Source organism: Lepidochelys kempii, chromosome 9 (assembly GCF_965140265.1).
Source record: "Lepidochelys kempii isolate rLepKem1 chromosome 9, rLepKem1.hap2, whole genome shotgun sequence".
In the NCBI taxonomy this organism is placed as follows: Eukaryota; Metazoa; Chordata; order Testudines; family Cheloniidae; genus Lepidochelys; species Lepidochelys kempii.
Window position 1 is genome coordinate 6,540,573 of NC_133264.1, and position 19,383 is coordinate 6,559,955.

Sequence of the window (19,383 nt, forward strand, 5' to 3'; positions counted from 1 at the left end):
AGTCATCTGGTACAGAGGCTGATTTAAGTGATGGGTTGCATACCACAGTTAGTAGTTCTGCAATTTCATATTTGAATTTTTTCAGAATTTTTGGGTGAATCCCATCTGGTCCTGGGGACTTACTACTGTTTAACGTATCAATTTTTTCCAAAACCTCCTCTATTGACATCTTAATCTGGGACAGTTCCTCAGATTTGTCACCTAAAAAGGATGGCTCAGGTGTGGGAATCTCCCTCACATCCTCTTCAGTGGAGACCGATGCAAAGAATTCATTTAGCTTCTCTGCTGTGACTCTTCTAGGAAAGTCAAGGCGGGGTGCAACTGAGTTTATACTGAATAGAGACAGTGGGTCGGAGGAGAGTGGCTGAGAGAGAAATAATTTGAGCCCAACTAACGAGAATAGTTGTGGGTTTATTTTAATTCTCAAGTTAAGTGACAATCAGCTCATGCACACCGGAGAGACCCACAGATAGAAAACCCCCGCACTCGCCACAGTGTGGATGGCCCGGGGTAGTTGCCGATGTCGGAGGAGAGGCTGCTGCGCTGGGGAAGGTCCAGGACGAGGTGGTGAAAGGAAGAAAGGGAAGTGGAGAGAGAGCGAGAGAGTATCTGCTCCACAGCCGGGCGGGTACCAGCACTGCACTTTGTGTCAGCTGTTAGCACACAGATAAGAGACATCTCTGTTGTCAGGAAAGGTTCCCATGTTTACGTGGGGAGGGTGAATTATCTCCCACGGCTTACACGCTCCAACACACAGGAGCCAGCCAGGGAAAGGGTGAGTCAGCCTCACACAACAGCTCTTCCTTCTTCACTGGGGACAGAGTAAAACCAGCCCCCCTCGCCTTCATCATGGCCTCAGCCGCTCAGCCAGGCCAGGCCCCGTGGCCCTTTCACTCTGACTTATTTACAGTCCTTCCCTGACAGGCAGAAGGGGAAAGCAAGGGCAGCCAGGTGTGGTGTGTGTCAAACTGAGCTCTCCGCGCCTCGCTGGGGGGTGCCTGAGCGAAGGTCTTCCCGGCCACAGCTACCACAGCCTTGCCCAGGCACGTGTCGGGAGTGGGGGGTTGCACCACACCACATGGGGGTGTTGAAGCCTCAGCTACAGCACGTCAAACCCACGGGCTGCAGGGGAGGTCCTGCATCTGCACCCTGCCACACTCCCTGCGTGGCATTTCTCTGCTGATTTCCTCCACCTCTTGGTCCTCTCCCTCCTCCCCAGGGACAGCAGGAGTAGGGGTGTCTGGAACCCAGCACTGCCAACTCCCTTGATATCTCGCATCTTTCTGAAAGCCCCAGCTCCTGGAGTCCTGGGATTCTGGGAGCATCTCAGCTCTTTGTTTCTAGGCTGTAGCCCATGGGGGTGTGGAGAAAACATGGGGCCAGGACTCCTAAAAGTCCCAGCACCAGGAGGCAGGGAAACATACCCCAACATTTAGTATTTTTTTAAAGACAGATGAATTTGGGGGGCCTGGAGCTGGCAAAGCTGGGAATTGATTCCCTGCATATCTCAGGAGCAAGGGGGGCTTGTGGGTAATTGGGGGCACCCAGTGGGGACCAGGGTACTGGAGAAAGTCGAGGGCTACTGGGAGGGGGGTATTGGCCTGGGACAGCCTGGAGGAGGGATTGTTGCGTGGTGGTAGAAGGTGCGGGGAAGAGAGGGAAAGCCTGGGGAGGGGGCGAGTGGGACCAGGGGAGGAGGGTGAATGTGGTGGCAGGCAGTGATGGCTTCTGAGTGACATGGCGACACAGCCTCGTTGTGACTGAAATGTCACCCCCAGCCGGGTAGCCCAGCATGACCCTGCCACGACGTCACCATGCCACGCTGCGCCTGTGGCTCCCGGCTGTGGGTGGCCAGCGCAGGCCGGCGTGTCGGCAGAGCCGGGCTAGAGCCTCAAGCTAGGATTAGCAGGCAGACTTCTCCCAGGAGGGAGGCGGGCGGGAACCTGTTGCCCTGAGACTCAGGCAGCCGGAGGGCAGCGTTAGCCTGTGACCAGGGTCCAGCCCTCTGAATTACAGAGGCATTTGCTATGAGTTCAGTGGCCATGTCTGAACCTCCAGACCAAGCTGTTTCAGGAGGGATAGCTCAGTGGTTTGAGCATTGGCCTGCTAAACCCAGGATTGTGAGTTCAATCCTTGAGGGGGCCATTTAGGGATCTGGGGCAAAAATTGGGGATTGGCCCTGCTTTGAGCAGGGGGTAGGACTAGATGACCTCCTGAGGTCCCTTCCAATGCTGAGATTCTATGATACACAGGGAAGAAGCTGGGATCAGTGGAGACAACCTGCCTCTCACCAACCTGTCTCTTGTTGTTTGCACCCCTCCTAGCACTAAGCCGGTCCGGCACTGCCAGACATGCCAGACAACAAACCGCAGCCAGATGGCACCACGGCCAATTCCCAGGCCAAGAGGCTGCAAAGGCATGGCCTGTGGAGTGGGGCCCCAGCCAGCAAAGAGTTAATATCTCACCTCTCTGAACCCAAAGTTTGGGGGTTTTCTGCCTGCGCTCGTACCCTCGTGCCACGGCGCAGCCCCTGGGGAGTTGGGCTTACGAGCGGTGGGATTGGCGGTAACGCCAGGGCCGTGCTAGTGGGTGGCACAGCGGCGGGCGACATAAGCGGGTGACTAGACACTGGACATGGTCTTCCCAACCCCCTTGCAGTCGTTGTGTCCCTCCAGGAGCCCGACTAGCGGGGGAGGCCCTGGCGGTGCCCTCAGGGGAAGGACGTCTCACGCTTAAGGGCGTCCTCCCCCGCCACACCCATCTCCTCCTCCACCACATTGGACAGGGGCAGCCCATTGCCGGCGGGCACGTGCTCGCAGACCGTGCTGCGGGTGGTGACCCGGGTGACGCTGGGCGAGTACTTCCTGGAGCCCCGCCCCCACAGGCGCTTCCGGCACATCACCTCCTTGAACATCTCCCGGAAGCGCGTGGACATCAGGTTGTAGAGGATGGGGTTGGCGGCTGAGCTCAGGTAGAAGAAGACCCCGGAGATGATGTGGACGTACTGGAACATGTGCAGCATCCGGCCCGTCCAGTGGGAGACGAAGCTCCAGACGAGCCGGTCTGTGTGGAAGGGGGCCCAGCAGATCCCGAATACGACAACCAGCACGACTGGAAGGAAGCAGAGAAAATTACGTGGCCATTGGAGGCGGGGGTGGGGGGGGTGTATGCTAGTTCTGTGCTTCGGTCCCTGACAGTCGCTGATCTGATGGCGCAGGTTCTTTCCTGCCTCCTGGTCTTTACCTTCACTGCATTAGTTGCCATATTCTCTCTATGCAGAAGGGGAAATATTGCCAGTGCATGACACTGATAAAAGCATATGTCCTGCCCCCTTTAATGCCTGGCTCACATAGGACAGCAAGGGTGGCCCAAGGAGTAGAGGGGTAGCTTGGGCCATAGGTAACCAAGGTTCAATTCCTGACTCTACCACAGAGGGATAACAGCCTACCGATACTGCCAACAAAAGGAATTACTCCTTTACCTTGAGGGATAAAAGCCTGCGGTCAAGCCCGCTGACAGGGAAGGCAAAGGGGGAAATTGCCCAGGGGCCCGGGTGATTTCAAAAGGCCCAGGGCCCCCAGCTGCTGCGGCGGTGGCCAGGAGCCCCGGGCCCTTTTACATCGCCTGGACAGGCCACAGGGCTCCTAGGCACGCACGGGGTGGTACCAGCAGTGGTGAAGGCAGCCAAGCGGGCATATGGAAGCCCTGGCCATGCCAGAAGAGTGCCCATTGACTGTTCTGCCCTGGGGCCCAGAATTGCTGTCGGCGGGTGGGTGTGCCTGGGGTGCTGCAAGTTGTGGGTTCTTTCCCTGCTGATGACCCATGGGCGGGGGTATGTACCTCTAATGTGCCACCCTAGGGTAAACACCCATTTCTTTCATGGTCCTCATGTGATTGATTTACTGCCTCCTTATTACTTATCATAGCTGGCATCATACAGCCATGGAAAGGAACCGAGCCCTTACAGTAAATGAGACATAAACCCACAAAGGATTTAATGGCTGCAGGATGGGAAGAGAGACAACCGAAAAAGGCAGGAGGTTTTGGCTGGTTCTGGCTGGCAGGCATGTCACTAACTCTGTGTTTCTTCAAATATATTCTACTGATTTATTTTAAATAGGGGCAAGACACAACCATAGGAGTGGATGGCTGGCCGTTAAAATGAAGCCCAAATACCACTTTGATGGGCATGATAGATAGATAGATAGATAGATAGATAGATAGATAGATAGATAGATAGATAGATAGATAGATAGATAGATAGATAGATGGGGTGTATGGGGATAGATAGATAGATAGATAGATAGATAGATAGATAGATAGATAGATAGATAGATAGATGGGGTGTATGGGGATAGATAGATAGATAGATAGATAGATAGATAGATAGATAGATAGATAGATAGATAAGAATGTGAAGGAATGAGGGTACTCATTGCAGTGGAAGGACACTGATTTATGGCATGATATATCATTAGCTATCAGGGGGAAGGGATAGCTCAGTGGTTTGAGCATTGGCCTGCTAAACCAAGGGTTGTGAGTTCAATCCTTGAGGGGGCCATTTAGGGATCTGGGGCAAAAATTGGGGATTGGTCCTGCTTTGAGCAGGGGGTTGGACTAGATGACCTCCTGAGGTCCCTTCCAACCCTGAGATTCTATGATTCTATGACATGGGTCAGCTCAGTGGTCCAATTAGCCCGGTATCCTGCAGTGACCAATGCCAGGTGCTTCAGAGGGAAAGAACAGAACAGGGCAATTTTCCAGTGATCCGTCCCCTGCCACGTAGTCCCAGCGTCTGGCAATCTGTATGGTTCCTTGTAACTATCGCTCCCTCGAACCCCTCTGATTTCTTGGACCTTCACCCAGTCTCAGGGCGTCTTTCTTTCCCTTCCCTGTCAGTTATTTTTGCTTCGTTCTGCTCTCTTTCTCTCTCTGGTGCCACCCCTCTCCAGCCAGCGGTTGCTAACTGTGGTCCCATTAACCAGCTTTCTCCCTTGTCCCCCTTCTGTTCAGCATCCTGTCTCTGGTGTTTCAGAGTAACAGCCGTGTTAGTCTGTATTCGCAAAAAGAAAAGGAGGACTTGTGGCACCTAAGAGACTAACCAATTTATTTGAGCATAAGCTTTCGTGAGCTACAGCTCACTTCCTCAGATGAAGTGAGCTGTAGCTCACGAAAGCTTATGCTCAATAAATTGGTTAGTCTCTAAGGTGCCACAAGTCCTCCTTTTCTCTGGTGTTTGTTTCTCTGTCTCCTTCCCCAAGCCCTTGGGCAAACCCAGCTCCTTCCCCCCCACCCCCCTCGCGACCCCAGAAAGGGCTGTGGCTGTTGCCCCAGGATACGCACCCGGTAGAAATCAGGTGTCTGTTCTCAAGGAATTTGTTTTATCCTGATTAAATACACGGCCCTGGCGCAGACGAGAACAGGGCAGCCTCGTCGCTGCTCTCCACATCCCGGAGTCTGCGCGTGGATTCCCCGGGCTGGTGGCCGGAGCCAGACCAGCAGCCCTGGAGCCCTCACAGCTGTAGCGATGGGGTCCTGAGAAAACCTGGTTCCCATCTCTGCTCCCCACAGGCCTGCCCAGCTCCATGCCAGGATGTTCCCAGCCCCTCCTGTGGCTGTGAGCCGCCTGATGCCAGTGTAAGGGGACTGCTGGCCAGCTCCCAGTACCAAAGGAAAGGGGAAGGGTGGATGGGAAATCAGGTCCCTGAGACTGACAGTCCCCAGGAACAGTGGGGAGAAGCCAGTGCTCCAGGTCAGCCTGATTGATGGGGCAGACTACTGAGGGAGTCAGGAGACCAGGGGGGTCCCGTCTTCCGTGTGAGCTGGAATTGCCTGGGTCAGACACAGTGGGGCTGAGCTAAGGAGAGAGCGGGGGCCCAAGCTGAGCTGGGGAGCAGAGCCCTGCCAGCCAGAGGGGCCAGAAAAGCAGCCCAGGGAGCAGGTCAGTGCTGGGAAGAGAGCTGGAGCAACCAGAGCCGGGGGGGCCAGGAAAAGCAGCCCAGGGGGCTGGAGGCAGAGCAGCCGCCGTTCTGAGGCAGAGTGGAGCTGGAGCCATCTGGAGCCGGGTGCAGTGAGCAGCTCGGGAGAGCGAGGGGGATGCTGGGCAGGGGGCCCAGCACAGGGAGACGCCCCCAGCCAGGAGGCTCTGCAGGCCAGACTCGGCGGGGGATCATAACCCCAACAGAGGGGGCTGATGCTGGGAAGAAGGGTCCTGCCATCCAGAGCCTGGAGGCATGTGGCCACCACCAGAGCAAGTGTCCGACCTGCGGCATAGCCAGGGCCTGGGACATGTGAGGGACAGACTGTGAACTGCCCTTACATTCCAGAGACGCTGGTCGTGATGTCCCCATGCCACAGAGCACCTTTCACCTTTCCCATTTTTTCCTTATTCATTTTTAATTGGTTGCTGTTTAATAAATTGTATTTGCTTTGAGCTGTATGTAGTGATCAGTGGGTCAGGGAAGCATTCAGAGAGGAGAGAGCACCCCGGAGTGGGGACACCGTAGCCCCTGCCCTAAGTGACCACGACAAGGTTGGGGGTCGAGCCCCTCAGGAATCCTGGGCTCAGCCTTGTCTGCCACACAGCCCTCAAGTAGGCATCTGGGTAAAGGGAGTGGGAGCGAGGACTCAGATCCTTTCGCTAGCCCACTTCACTGGGGTAGGGTAGAAGCCAGAAAAGTTCCCCACAATAGCAGGACCATTTACCCGCTTACACCAGCATGGCCAGCCCGGGCTGCAGAGTGAGGTGGAACTGGCCAGGCAGGCTGCAGGGAGAGCCCCAGCCTGGGACTAGCTCCATGTCCCACAGCTCCCAGGGACCCAGCTACATACCCTCCCCTTAGTGGAGGCTCCAAACCCACGAAAACCCAGGCCAGAAGGCATGAAGTACCTCCGGCCTCCCCAAGGTCGGAAAGGGTTAAAGCACCATGCCTGGGGCTGAACCTCGGGGTTCAGGGATCTCCCTCGTCTAAGCCAAAATTGGGCCCGGGGTGCTGGCCGACGCTGGACACGTCACCGGTTCTATGGGTTCAGCCCCCTCCCCTCCCCGTGCTGCGTCCAGTTCCAGGGGAGTGCGGGGTTTTACTTGCTTCTCTGTGCCCACCCTCCGCCACAATTCCTGGGGAAGCCAGTGGGCGCTTGGCACCTCTGAGGAGCATTGTTAGTATGCATGGAGCCCTGTCAGGGTGCCTGGCGCTTGCTTCACAGGGGAGGGCATGGGGCAGACAGCACTGTTCAGCCCCGTGCTCTGGCAGGAGGAAGCCAGGAAGAGAGGGGGTTTGGGGCGGGTGATCCGTCACCCAAAGGCTTCTCCGAAGGAGGAGTGGGAGGGAGACAGTTTGATGTGCAGGAAGGTGTGAAGGGGCGGGAGGGGGGAGGAGATAAGGCTGTTTAGAGGAAGGGGGGAAGGCAGTAGGGGAAATAAAGGGGCCTCTCGGCTGAATACCAGGATACACTTAGGAAGGAACAATCAGTTGCACACACACAAACTGGGACATGAGGCCTAGGAAGGAGTACTGGGGAAAGGGATCTTGGGTCACAGTGGATCACAAGCTAAATCTGAGTCAACAGTGTCACGCCGTTGCAAAAAAAGCAAACATCATTCTGGGATGTATTAGCAGGAGGGTTGAAAGCAAGACACGAGAAGTAATTCATCCTCTCTACTCCGCACTGATTAGGCCTCAGCTGGAGTATTGTGTCCAGTTCTGGGTGCCACATTTCAGGAAAGATGTGGACAAATCGGAGAAAGTCCAGAGAAAAGTGACAAAAATGATTAAAGGTCTAGAAAACATGACCTCTGAGGGAAGATTGAAAACATTGGGTTTGTTCAGTCTGGAGACAAGAAGACTGAGAGGGGACATGATCACAATTTTCAAGTACATAAAAGGTTGTTACAAGGAGGAGGGAGAAAAATTGTTCTCGTTAACCTCTGAGGATAGGACAAGAAGCAATGGGCTTAAATTGCAGCAAGGGTGGTTTAGGTTGGACATTAGGAAAAACTTCCTAACTGTCAGGGTGGTTAAGCCCTGGCATTCTGAGGCAGGCCCAATGCGGCCTGGTGAGGCATGCTCAACCCCCTGCACTGCTGATCCTGTGCTGGGGAACAAGCCCCCAGCCATGTCCCACTTGTGCCCTTCGGATGTAGGGGGCTGGGAGCAGTGTTCTGAGCTCCTTGTGCGACCCCAGCATTCTGGCTGCTCCCCTGCCAGTGCAGAAGGGGGCAGGGAAGTGCCCCCTGCATTTTCTGTCTCCCTCCCACACCGGTGCCAGGGCAGCTGGCTCGGACCATGTGTCTCGGCTCCTCAGGCAGCTCCACGGGGAGGGGAGCACGTCTCACCCCTGCAGCCAGCAGAGCGCGGGAGGGGAGCAGCAGGCGCCCACCCAGTGCTGCCCAGAAAACGCCAGGCTTCCCGAAAGGCTGAACTCAGGGTTAATGGGGTTCTGCTGGCGTTTCACTTGGACGGGTGTTTATTTTTCCAGCGAAGCTCACGCCCCCGGTTGCAGCTGAATGGGGTGGAGGGGAATCCGGAGTCGATTTGGAATGCACAGTCCTGGGAGAGGCCAGGCCCCATGCCCAACTGGGGGCCAGCTGGGCAGCTGGGATGGCACGCAGCAGATTGCAGCACCCTGCACACCAGGTGAACTCCTGGCTGCCCGGTTAGCTGGGGGCCGAGCAGGAGGCCAGAAAAGGGATTTCAGTCCTTACAGGAATTATGGATCCAGGGGACAGAAATGTCCCAGCTAACAAGGGGATAAAGAGACATTTGGGCCAAGGCCACTGGGACACACCACTGTGCTCACGGGAAGGGCCCTGGGATCTCTAGTGTCTGTGCAGAGCAGATGGGAGCCTGGTTCTTACCTCCCACCCAGGACTCAGACTCATGTCGGGAGGATGAAGCATTCCTGGGATCAGTGCTCCCAGGGAGCACGGGAATTTCAAACCTAACGCTCAGCCTGCTCCTCTGGTCACCTCTGTTTGGATCAAGATGGAGCAATACATTCTGGGACATGTCATCCCTGTGGGCCGCCCCTCGGCCTTAGAGGTGGGCCAGGCCAGGAAGTGTTGCAGGGAGCCCTGTGGGGCCACGTGATCAGCCAAATCGCCTTGGGGCAGCCGAGCTCACTGTTGCAGAATGGCTTGGGGGACCAGGGCCATGTCAGTTCCCCAAGTGCCCGCCTGCCAGGGCGCAGTGCTCCTGGGGAATCCTGCCCTTCAGATCTTAGTGCCCTCAGGCTGGGCTCCCCCCTCCCAGCTCCCAGAACCCTCCTCACTCTGGCTAAGCGGAGTCACCCAGGGGGTGCGGGCCGGATAACCTTTGCCCCCCTGACATCCCCCTGGGGGTGTCCCCGCTGAGCAGAGAAGGCGCTGCTGGGCCATCGGCACCTGGGGGTCTCGCTCTCCGACCAGGAGCAGAACAACTTTGGCACATCCACACACACTGCATCTACCCCACAGCACTGGTCCCCTAACAGAGAGGTCGTCTCGTCCAGTCCCCTGCACAGAGGCAGGGCTAAGTATTAGCTAGACCATCCCTGACAGGGGTTTATCTAACCTGCTCTTAAAAATCTCCAGTGACGGAGATCCCACAACCTCCCTAGGCAATTTATTCCAGGGCTTAACCACCCTGACAGTTAGGAAGTTTTTCTAATGTCTGATCTAAACCACCCTTGCTGCAGTTTAAGCCCATTGCTTCTTGTCCTATCCTCAGTGGTTAAGGAGAACAATTTATCACCCTCCTCTTTATAACAATCTTTTACATCCTTGAACCCTGTTATCATGTCCTCCCACAGTCTTCTCTTCTCCAGACTAAACTAACCAGTTTTTTTCAACCTTTCCCCATAGGCTGTGTTTTTGTTGCTCTCATCTGGACTTCCTCCAATTTGTTACTTCTTTTCCAAAGTGTGGCGCCCGGAACTGGACACAATACTCCAGCTGAGGCCTTACCGGTGCTGAGTAGCGTGGCAGAATTACTTTTCATGTCTTGCTTACAAGACGCCTGCTAATATAGCTGAGAACAATGTTCACTTTTTTTGCAGCAGTGTTACATTGACCGCTAATATTTCGTCTGTGATCCACTCTGACCCCCAGATCCTTTTCTGCAATGCTCCTTCCTCGGCAGTCATTTCCCAGTTTGTGTGTGTGCAATCCCTTCCTAAGCATTTGCCCCTAATGAATGTCATTTGCATTTGCCCCAATGAATGTCATCCTCTTTATTTCAGACCATTTCTGCAGTTTGTCAAGATTGTGTTGAATCCTAATCCTGCCCTCCAAAGTGCTTGCAACCCCTCCTGCTCCGCTGGTGGGATGAGGGGCTCTGGGTTACTTCCAACCACAGCACACGGCATTGTGGGGACCTGCTGAGCGGGTTTTGTGGCAATGCTTGCGGCTTCCCTGGAGACGGGACACCTTTGCAGGCAGCACCACCTCAAGCCAAGCCTGAGTTAAAACCCCAGGCATTGCAAGCAAGCTGATGCTTGGGAACAGCTGGGACAGCTGTTGCAGGAGGACACAAGGCCTTGTGCAAGCACGGTGAGCTCAGGACCATCCCAGCCAACGCTTGTTTGCAATGCTAGCGTGTCCCTGCACGGCAAGGCCAGAACAAAAGGGATTCGCTCCCCCTGGCTTGTTGATCTGCTCTCTGGGGGCAGCCAAGGAAGCGGGTTGTAGAAAGGACATGAGGTCTGGTTAACATCTCTCCCTCTGTCTCTTGCCAGAGCTGCTCTGCCACGTGGCTTTGCTTCTTGTCAAGCACGGGGCCTTCGCTCAGCCCAGAGCCAAAGCTTTGCAGCCCCAGGGACCACTGCAGCTCTGGCTGGCTTGGCCTGCCAGCGGGCATCTTCCCTGGGAAATGCTTCCAGCCCTGGATTGTGTCTGTGCCCGAGTGAAACCCACCAGCCAGCCAAGGCCTCCCTGGAAGCCCGCTGCGTTTATTAGACAAATGAAACAGCCCTCCATTGATGGAGTATTCACCATCACGACCCTGGGCACCTCTTAGAGATTAACGAGCAGCTGGGAGACCTGCTGGCTCAGATCTCTTATCTCTGGCCCATTGCCAATTCCCAGCTGGTTAGTGCTGTGATAAAAGCCTCCTTCCCTAGCTGCTCCACCAAGCTGACACCAGCCAGGACCACTGCAGGGATGGACACGGTGCACAGAGAACCCACATGCCCCCTGACCCCTGTGGTCCCTGCCGTCCTATCTCACACTGTAGTTGGAGGGATGCTGGATGCTGCTTGGGACTCACCCCTCCAGAGGAGAAGCCAACGGCAGGCGTGCTAAGCATGCCATGTGCCCCGGCCGGGCACTATGCTATGGCACCAGACCCGTGGCACCTGATTCCAGGATGCCGTTTCCACCCGGGCCAAGCGGGTGCAAAGTGGCACCCGATCAGAACGGTAACCTTTACACCCACTTTCCCCAGCTGCAAAGGGGGATGCAGGCGAGAATCCGGCCCAGGAGCCGGAACCCGCCTTGGCCAGTCAGAACTCGCCCTCAGCTTTAAAATCACAACTGCACAGCAGATCTCCGCTCAAGCACGGCGCCAAAGCCGCGTTTCCAGGGACATAGCGCTGAGCTGCTGTTACGCACACCCCTCTCCCTACAAGGCATCCAGCACTATGTACCACCTGTGCACCGCAGCAAGGCACCGCCCGGTCACACCCCTACGGCGTAGCACACAGGGCCGCTTGGCTGCTAATACGGCACGCACCGGGATCCCATAAAGGGAGCCTTGGGCATAACCCAGATCATCAGTGCCACAGGACAGGGCCTGTAGCCTCTCTCTCTCTCTCCGTCCAGCACCATGCATTCCTGGGGCTCTTCCTAATGAATCCCGAGTAACAACAGGATGTTCCCCTGGAATGTGTGAGCACCACAATGCACTCTCATGCATGGATGGTGACCAGATGGCAAGCGTGAAAGATTGGGATGGGGGTGGGGGGCAATAGGCGCCTATGTCAGACAGAACCCCGCGTCTCAGGAGTGTCCCTATGAAATCGGGACGTCGGGTCACCCTACATGTCCACTCCCTGTATGCCCAGCAACACACACGGCCGGCTAACGCAGCCCGGCTTTGCTGTCCCCACGCACCCACCCGACCTGTAAAGGTGCATCGGAAATCACCTGTTCAGTGACATGCTGGAGCAGCAAAGTCACACTTACAGCACGGCACGCATGAAGGCAACAACGCTGAGAGACGAACACACACAGGCATGCAGACACACACAGAGGTACACCCCCCCACACCCCCCCACACAGAGGTACACCCCCACACACGCAGACACACACAGAGGTACACCCCCCCACACACACACAGAGGTACACCCCCACACACGCACACACATACAGAGGTACACCCCCCCCCACACACACACAGAGGTACACCCACACACACGCACACACACACAGAGGTACACCCCCCCACACAGAGGTACACCCCCACGCACACACACACACAGAGGTACACCCCCCCACACACACACACAGAGGTACACCCCCACACACGCACACACATACAGAGGTACACCCCCCACACACACACACAGAGGTACACCCCCACACACGCACACACACACAGAGGTACACCCCCACACATGCACACAGAGGTACACCCCCACGCACACACACACACAGAGGTACACCCCCACGCACACACACACATACAGAGTAAACACAGCCAAAGGGTCAGACCCCCAACTGGAATAAATAAGCGCGACTCGGTTGACTTGGAGGGGGGGGGGGGCTACATTGATTTCCACCCACCGAGGATCTGGCCCAAGACGCCTGTATTCCACAGGGGCGTGGGTATCTATGTACCAGTGGAGCAAGCGAGGGGCTGGGTTTGTTAGGAGCTCTGAGACTCCGGCTGGCTGCGCTCGAGAAGGGAGAAACTCTAGGACCCCGGCGGGCAGGGGCTAGGGGCCCTGGCAGGGGAGGCAATATGCCAAGACCTAGGAGGGAGCAAGTCCCATCCAGCACACTGGCCATCTGCAGGGCAGCTTTGGGGAGCTCCGGGTGCAGCCTTCACCCAGCCCCTTCTCAGATCCCCTGGAAAGCCCGCTCCCCAGGAGGCTGCTAGGACTGTGCGTGGCGTACAGGAGTCTGGCCAAGAGCTTCATCCCAGCACTATCCAGGGGAGTCGGGACTTGCTGCTATGGTGCTCCTAACTCCCAGTCCCTCTGCAAAGGGATGCCAGGCTCCCAAGGGGATGGAGCGGTGCTGCTCTCACTTAGCAAGGGGTTGGGTGGCTCTGCCTTGCAGGGGCCTGAGTGCAGAACCTGCTGTAGCTGGAGGGGCAGGTGAGCTAACGCCAGGTCACCCAAGGATCCCTGGCTCAAACCCTTAGGCTGGTTGCTCTCAGCCTGTACCAGATAAAAGAGGCGGATAGCCTCCCCACAGGGGACTTTTGCCAGTTGATGTGCTCCTAGGGGCTTGCAGAGAGACTGCATGGAGTCTGGCCTGTTCCGGTCTGGACTGCTCCAGGCCTTCCAGATCTGCAGTCCCCTTTGCAACGTCTTGGAGCTGGGTTGCATCCGCCACCACTCTACTGAGTGGTGCCCAGTTCCCCCTGGAGCTCTCGCTTGGTCCTGCCCTCCAGCAGCTGGGCTGCGGGACATGGGTGGCCTGCCCTAGCCGCCCAGTGAAAACGCAAGTTGGGAATACCTCCCTCTGCGCCCCTGAGCTGCATCCTTCCGTGATGCATGGGCCAGTGCAGGGGATCAGCCGCCGAGGTGAATCACAAGCTCTCCCCTGCCTCGCCCCCCTCATCTCCACTTACACAGCATCTTAGTCACCTGCCTCCTCCTGATCTTCTGCTGCTGCATGCGGATGTTGTGGTAGTCGCAGTCCCCGCCCGATTTGGCCTCCAGGGCTTGCAGCATCTTCTCCTTCTTCAGCTGCAGCCCGATGAGCAGGTAAAGGATGCTGATGGTGCCCATGGGCAGGAAGAAGAAGAGGATGGTGGTGATCTGGATGATGAGGTTGTAGATCAGGCGGGGTTTCACCAGGGTGCAGATGGCCGAGTCCGGCACCACCCCTCTGCCCGGCACATAGAGGGGCTGGATACCATGCAGGCTGGTGTTGGGGATGGAGCAGAGCACGGACAACACCCAGACCGTGACGATGACCCGCTTGGCGTGCTTCCTGGTCACCACGTACTTGGCCCTGAGCGGGTGGACCACAGCGATGTAGCGCTCCACGCTCAGTGCCGTCACGTTGAGGATGGAGGCGAAGCAGACGGCCTCAAAGAGCAACGTCTTGAAGTAGCAGCCCCCCGCGCCCAGGAGGAAGGGGTAGTTGCTCCACATCTCGTAGAGCTCCAGCGGCATCCCCAGCAGCAGCACCAGCAGGTCGGAGATGGCCAGGCTGAAGAGGTAATAGTTCGTGGGGGTCCTCATGAACCGGTGGCGCACGATGACCAGGCAGGTCAGCGTGTTGCCAATGGCCCCCACCACGAAGATCAGCAGGTAGGTGGCGCAGACTGGGATGAAGAAACTGGATCTGCGGGGTCCCAGGTATTTGTCCTGCAGCTGCTCCACCGTCAGGTTCAAGTCCTTGGGGTCAATGTGGCTAAGGGCAGCGTCCTGCTGGCTTTGGTTGCACAGATCCTGGTAGTCCAGCTGCGCGGGGAGGTCTCCGGGGGGCAGGCTGGAGCAGTTGGCGGAGGGATACATGGCCTCCCGCTGCAAGGAGACTGGACTGGATTAGAGAGATGCCTTAAAGCCGCCCTCATTCCCACCCTCAGCAGCAGAGCCTCAACCATCCTCTCTCCACTGCTCGGCGAGGCAGGGCCCAGCGTGGGCCCCATGTTGCAGGTGAACCATGAGTGCTTCGAGGTCACTGTCCCAGGAGCTGCCTAGGAGGCTGGCAAGTGGCCAGCCTGGGGTGGACTGAATCGCTGCCCCATGACACCGCGGGGCTGCCGCGGGTTGAAATCCAACCCGGGCCAGCGCAGGCGCCTCGGGAAAGATGGGCCTGGGCCACGGCTAACACAGGGATGGGACCCCTAGCCTGGCTTGGCCCTGCCATGCTGTCACCAGCTCTCCGTGCTGCAGGCTGGGGGAGAGCTGCTGTAAGGGGCACGGGGGCATCTCATGCTGCGCCAGCTTTCCAAGCACCAGTGGATCTGCAAAATCCCCGCTCTGCCTGGCATTGTGGGGCACGAGGCGCATCCACAGACGGCCTGCTGGGACAGGGGAGGGGGACTACGGGCAGTGCTGCTGGCTCGCTCCGGCTTGGCCCTTGACCCGAATTTACAGGGCCACATGCCAGGGAAAAGTCACTGAGTGACTGGGCTGGATGGGGGCCAGTCTGCATCATTGACAGCTTCCTGTGCCAACCACGTGGGGGTTTTAAAACCTCCATCCTCACCCAAACCTCCCAGTCCCTATGATCCTGTCCCCCCAAGCCTCCCCACGCCCCACAGCCCTGTCCCTCCAAACCCCACCCCTCAACAGTCCCCACTAGGTACCATCCAATCCACGGTTTCACTCCTTCCTCTCTACACCCCTCCTCATCCACGCCCTACAAAAGCCGGGCCTAGCAGAAGCTTCTGTCTAGCACAAATTTGCCCGTCCCGAGTACAACCAGATCTGTCTCCAGGAGACCCTGTGGCCTCCTGAACCACGTTACAGACAGCGATTCTCCCGCACAGCCTGAGACCGGCTGCATTTCCCTAGCTCCACATATGTGAAGAGCACCAAGAAGCCAGGCACAGCTCAGCCCCATGAGGCTATTTTTGCCTCTTCAATTGCTCCTGTCTCGCAGAGTAGCCTTCCCTGGCTGCATGGGCCGGGTCCGCCGGGGCTGCCAGGGCCGGGTTATTCGGAGGGTCAGCGTCATCCGATTACCAGTCCCAGGGGTGCTCGGCTAGCCTGGCACCGGCTCTTTCTAGCAAAGCTTTCACGGCAGCCATTAACACATGCCACTCGGCAGGGCCAGGCTGGACAAGTCTCTCTCCATGGGGATGTTCTCAGTGCCCCCGCACACACGCCCCGTTCTAAAGGCAAGAAGTGAAGCCAGGATGCAATTTTACAGTCAACCCAGAAAAGCTCTGAGCCATCGCCCCAGCTCAAACTTCCCTAGCTGGGCAGCGGGGATACAGGGACGGCCATAAAATCACCCTTGGGAAAATGGCTCTTCATCCCAATGCTCTCTGGTCCAGGGGACAATTTACACTGGGTGCTAGATTAAGAGCGAAACCCTCGGCTGGACAGAGACGAGGGCTCGGGCTTTGCCATCTTAACAGACAGGCTGGGGGGAAAAAAATCTCCGGTGCTTTCAACTTCACTTCCACGTCCTTTCAGATCTTCTCTGAAAGCCTCTCTGCCAATTATCTCGCCTTTCCCTTCGCCCCCCTTCCACTCTGTTAGTCACCTGGGGACGCAGATGGGGAGGGAGGACACCACCTGGCGTTGTGCTCGTCACGGCCAGGACTTCCAAGGGGTTGCATTTCCCTCCCGTCTACGGCACCTGTTTGCAGCGGAGAAACACGCTCTTGACTCCTTTAGCTCTGCGAGGGGGTTATTGCTGCCCTGGGGTGCAGCGCACGCTGAAGATGCTCTAAAGAAAATAATCAAGTGGCTCTGAAAGAGACCCACAGGCAAGAGGCAGCCCAAGGGGATGCTGATCCGGCCGCCAGAGCCACTGATGGGGGAACGAATTGAGTTCTGATTTTCTATTTGTGCTCGGTGATAGAAAAGACATAAATAACTCCGCTCCCGTCCTGAAGTGCTGACACAGTCTAATAGACTCAGGAAGGCAAATCGCCTTGCAGGGAAAATGCCTCCTCTTAAGTGACAGAGGCACAGATTTCACTTCTCCTGCTTGGCACATGGACTCTTGGCCAGGACGGGGTCACCCCTTTAGGTGCAAAGCTCTCTCCCTGCCCCCCAAAACCATCCCCGGCCCAGAGAGCACTGGCCAGGCAGGCTGTGTATGCAACGCTAAACCCACACGCTGCTCACAGCCAGCTCAAAGCTCCAGGCAAAGCCCGATTTAACAACCCAGGGAAGTTTAAGCTGAGACTGGTCCTTTAATACTTAACAGGATTGTGATAAAACAGTCACATCCAATAATAATCTTACACTGACTCGCCTGCTTCCCAGAGTCTGTCTACAGAACCTATATCCGGTGTCTGTCTAGCCGTCCATCTCTCTGTCTGTCCATACACTGATCCTATCTATCACTCCAGTGCATGTCCGGCATCTGTCTGTTTATCCGATCCCTATCGGTATAGCTGATATCTGTCTATGCAGCCAGCCGTCCACCTGCCCTGGAATCTGCATCCTGCACAGTGTCTGCCCCTCGGGGCTGCAGTTTCGGAGTTTTATCACATTTCCTCCATGCCTGAAACAGAATACGTCTCGTCGTTTCCAGCCGGACCACCCCAGCCCATTGGCTCCCCTTGCCTGGCTCCTCTCCACGCAGCTTGCGAAGGCGAGAGCAGGATTTTATCCTCACTGCTGCTCTGTTTTCTGTTTTTTGCCCCCTCTCTTAGGAACACGCCCGCCACCCTCCTACCGGTGTGCTTTTTCCCAGCCGTGGGAATCCAGTTCTTCTCCACCGCCTAGCGACTTGGAGCGGGGCGATCCGGGTACCTGGACACTCAGTGCTACATTCATTTTCCATAACAACCCAAAAAAGCAAAATCCAAATTTTGTCCTGGCAAAGTGGGACTCTCACCTTGCTATGCAGCCCGGCTGGAGAAAGACTTCCCCAGTCTTCCAGCCCTGCTCATTTTCCAGGCTCCCTCGGAGAGTTTAGAGCAGGCGAAGAGGAGACAGTTAAAGTCTTCACTCCACCTCAGCGCTGGGACGTGTGCGTGTGTGACAGACTGGAGGGGAAAAGCATCAATGAATGGGGAGGCTGCCTGCCTCGGGGTGGGGGGGGCCCGAGTGAGGGTTGGGGGGGGCTGTCTGTAGCTGCTGGCTTTTCAAGCACCACCAGGGGGCATTGCAGTCTAGCAGGACCTCCCCGTCTCTCATTGCTGCCAGCAAAGCTGGCTCCGGGGAAGGGGCTTTGTGTTGCATCCAGCACCATGGCAGGCCCCCCCCCCCCCGTCCCACAAGCCTGGGCCTTTGGACCATGCAGGAGGCCGGTTACAAGTGGAAGCGGCAGGACTGGGCAGAGTGAGGGACCTGCAGCTGGGAAGTAGCCTCTAACCCTGGAGCGGATCAGCTCTGTCGTTAGAGGGAGAGGGTAGGATCGGGCCGCACGCCACACTTTCCCGGCCTGGGAGTCCTCCCTGCTCCGGCGCCCCCCGCAGCAGGAGGCGTGAGACATTCACCTGCCTCGGTCTGCAGCCTGGGCCAGCTCAGAGCCCCCATCTGAGGTTGTCCCCGCCATGTGGGACATAGCTTGAGTCTGGGGCCAGCCAGGCGGCCTGGGTGGAACTGTAACCATTAGCTAATCCCGACGTGCAACCCACGTGGGATTCTGCTCTGGGAGCCCCATGGTAGCTCTGCAGCCTGACTGTCCGTATGCACACCTAGCTCCTGACTCGTGGCCCCCCGTGCTGTTCCAGCCCTGAGCTCCTCCATCTCCTCGGTCTTCCCTCATTATAGCCTGGCCTGCTAATTGCACCCACCGTTTATGGATAGGAGCAGGGGGATAAGACCCAGCAGATTCATTTCCATTGCAAACCACGCGGTGCTGCCGCAGAAGGGAAGGCGTCCCCTCGGCCCACCAGAGCGATGCTGGGCAAGTCACTGAGCGACCCAAGCCTGGATTTCTTCGCCCTGTGCCCTTTCTACCGGGGGATCCCAAAGCACTTTACAAACATTAGCAAAGCCTCACAACCCCAGGGGATGCATCATGAACCCCCTTGTGAAAGTAGAATGAATTATATTGAAATTATAATTCATTAAATAAATGCTACTTGAAGGGTTTGTTGAAATATAGTTGTCAGGAAGAAAAACATTAAGGAGTGTGAGACAATGGGTCCTCAAACTAATTAACTTAGAGCTCCTACTGAGCTAGGAGATTGGTAAACGTTAGTATGCAAATAAGAAATGTATGTATATTTGTCAGTTTCTGCTTCCTTTTGTCTCTTATGTTAAATTGGCTTTGGCTTAATTGTATAAATAAGTTAGCATGAGCCTCAGAGAGGGGCTCACATATCTGGAAGCATTGGCAAAGCGCTTTGCTAATAAACAGAGTGGTCTGACAAATTATGTGAGTCCTGAATCTGACTTTGACACCCTTCTGCAGCCGTGAAAATGACTTACCCTCGGGTTGGTGGCAGCGGTGTGCTTGAACCCGGTGCCCTGCAGAGGCCCAGCTTCTGTCTCTAACCGCTCAACCCAACTCCCCCCTAGCTGGGGTGAGAGCCCCAGGGGTCTGGTTAGCAGCCCCTCTCCTATGACAAGGAGAGCACGCTCCCTTAA

At 56.6% G+C, this 19,383-nt stretch overlaps 1 protein-coding gene across 2 annotated transcripts; it reads right to left on the bottom strand.

Moving 5' to 3' along the window:
* Window positions 1-413: 413 nt before the first annotated feature.
* On the bottom strand, window positions 414-17,804 carry NMUR1 (neuromedin U receptor 1). Of its 2 annotated transcripts, none has more exons than XM_073358740.1 (3): window positions 17,681-17,804; window positions 13,776-14,679; window positions 414-3,111 (listed from the first exon to the last, which is right to left on the bottom strand). In XM_073358740.1, exons 2-3 carry the CDS (start codon window positions 14,668-14,670, stop codon window positions 2,711-2,713), a joined length of 1,296 nt encoding a protein of 431 aa, XP_073214841.1. In that variant the 5' UTR covers window positions 14,671-14,679; window positions 17,681-17,804; the 3' UTR covers window positions 414-2,710. The 2 variants fall into 2 exon arrangements, with proteins under 2 accessions (XP_073214841.1, XP_073214843.1); XM_073358742.1 differs by lacking the exon at window positions 17,681-17,804 and adding an exon at window positions 16,373-16,480.
* Between the last annotated feature and the right edge of the window lie 1,579 nt (window positions 17,805-19,383).

What these genes read in the sequence shown, in the direction of transcription:
- NMUR1 (XM_073358740.1), bottom strand. Translation starts at nt 14,670, where the DNA reads ATGTATCCCTCCGCCAACTGCTCCAGCCTGCCCCCCGGAGACCTCCCC. An exon ending in GCAGGTGACTAAGATGCTGT is followed by an intron (nt 3,112 to 13,775) that starts GTAAGTGGAGAT and finishes GCTTCCTTCCAG; the next exon opens with TCGTGCTGGTTGTCGTATTC.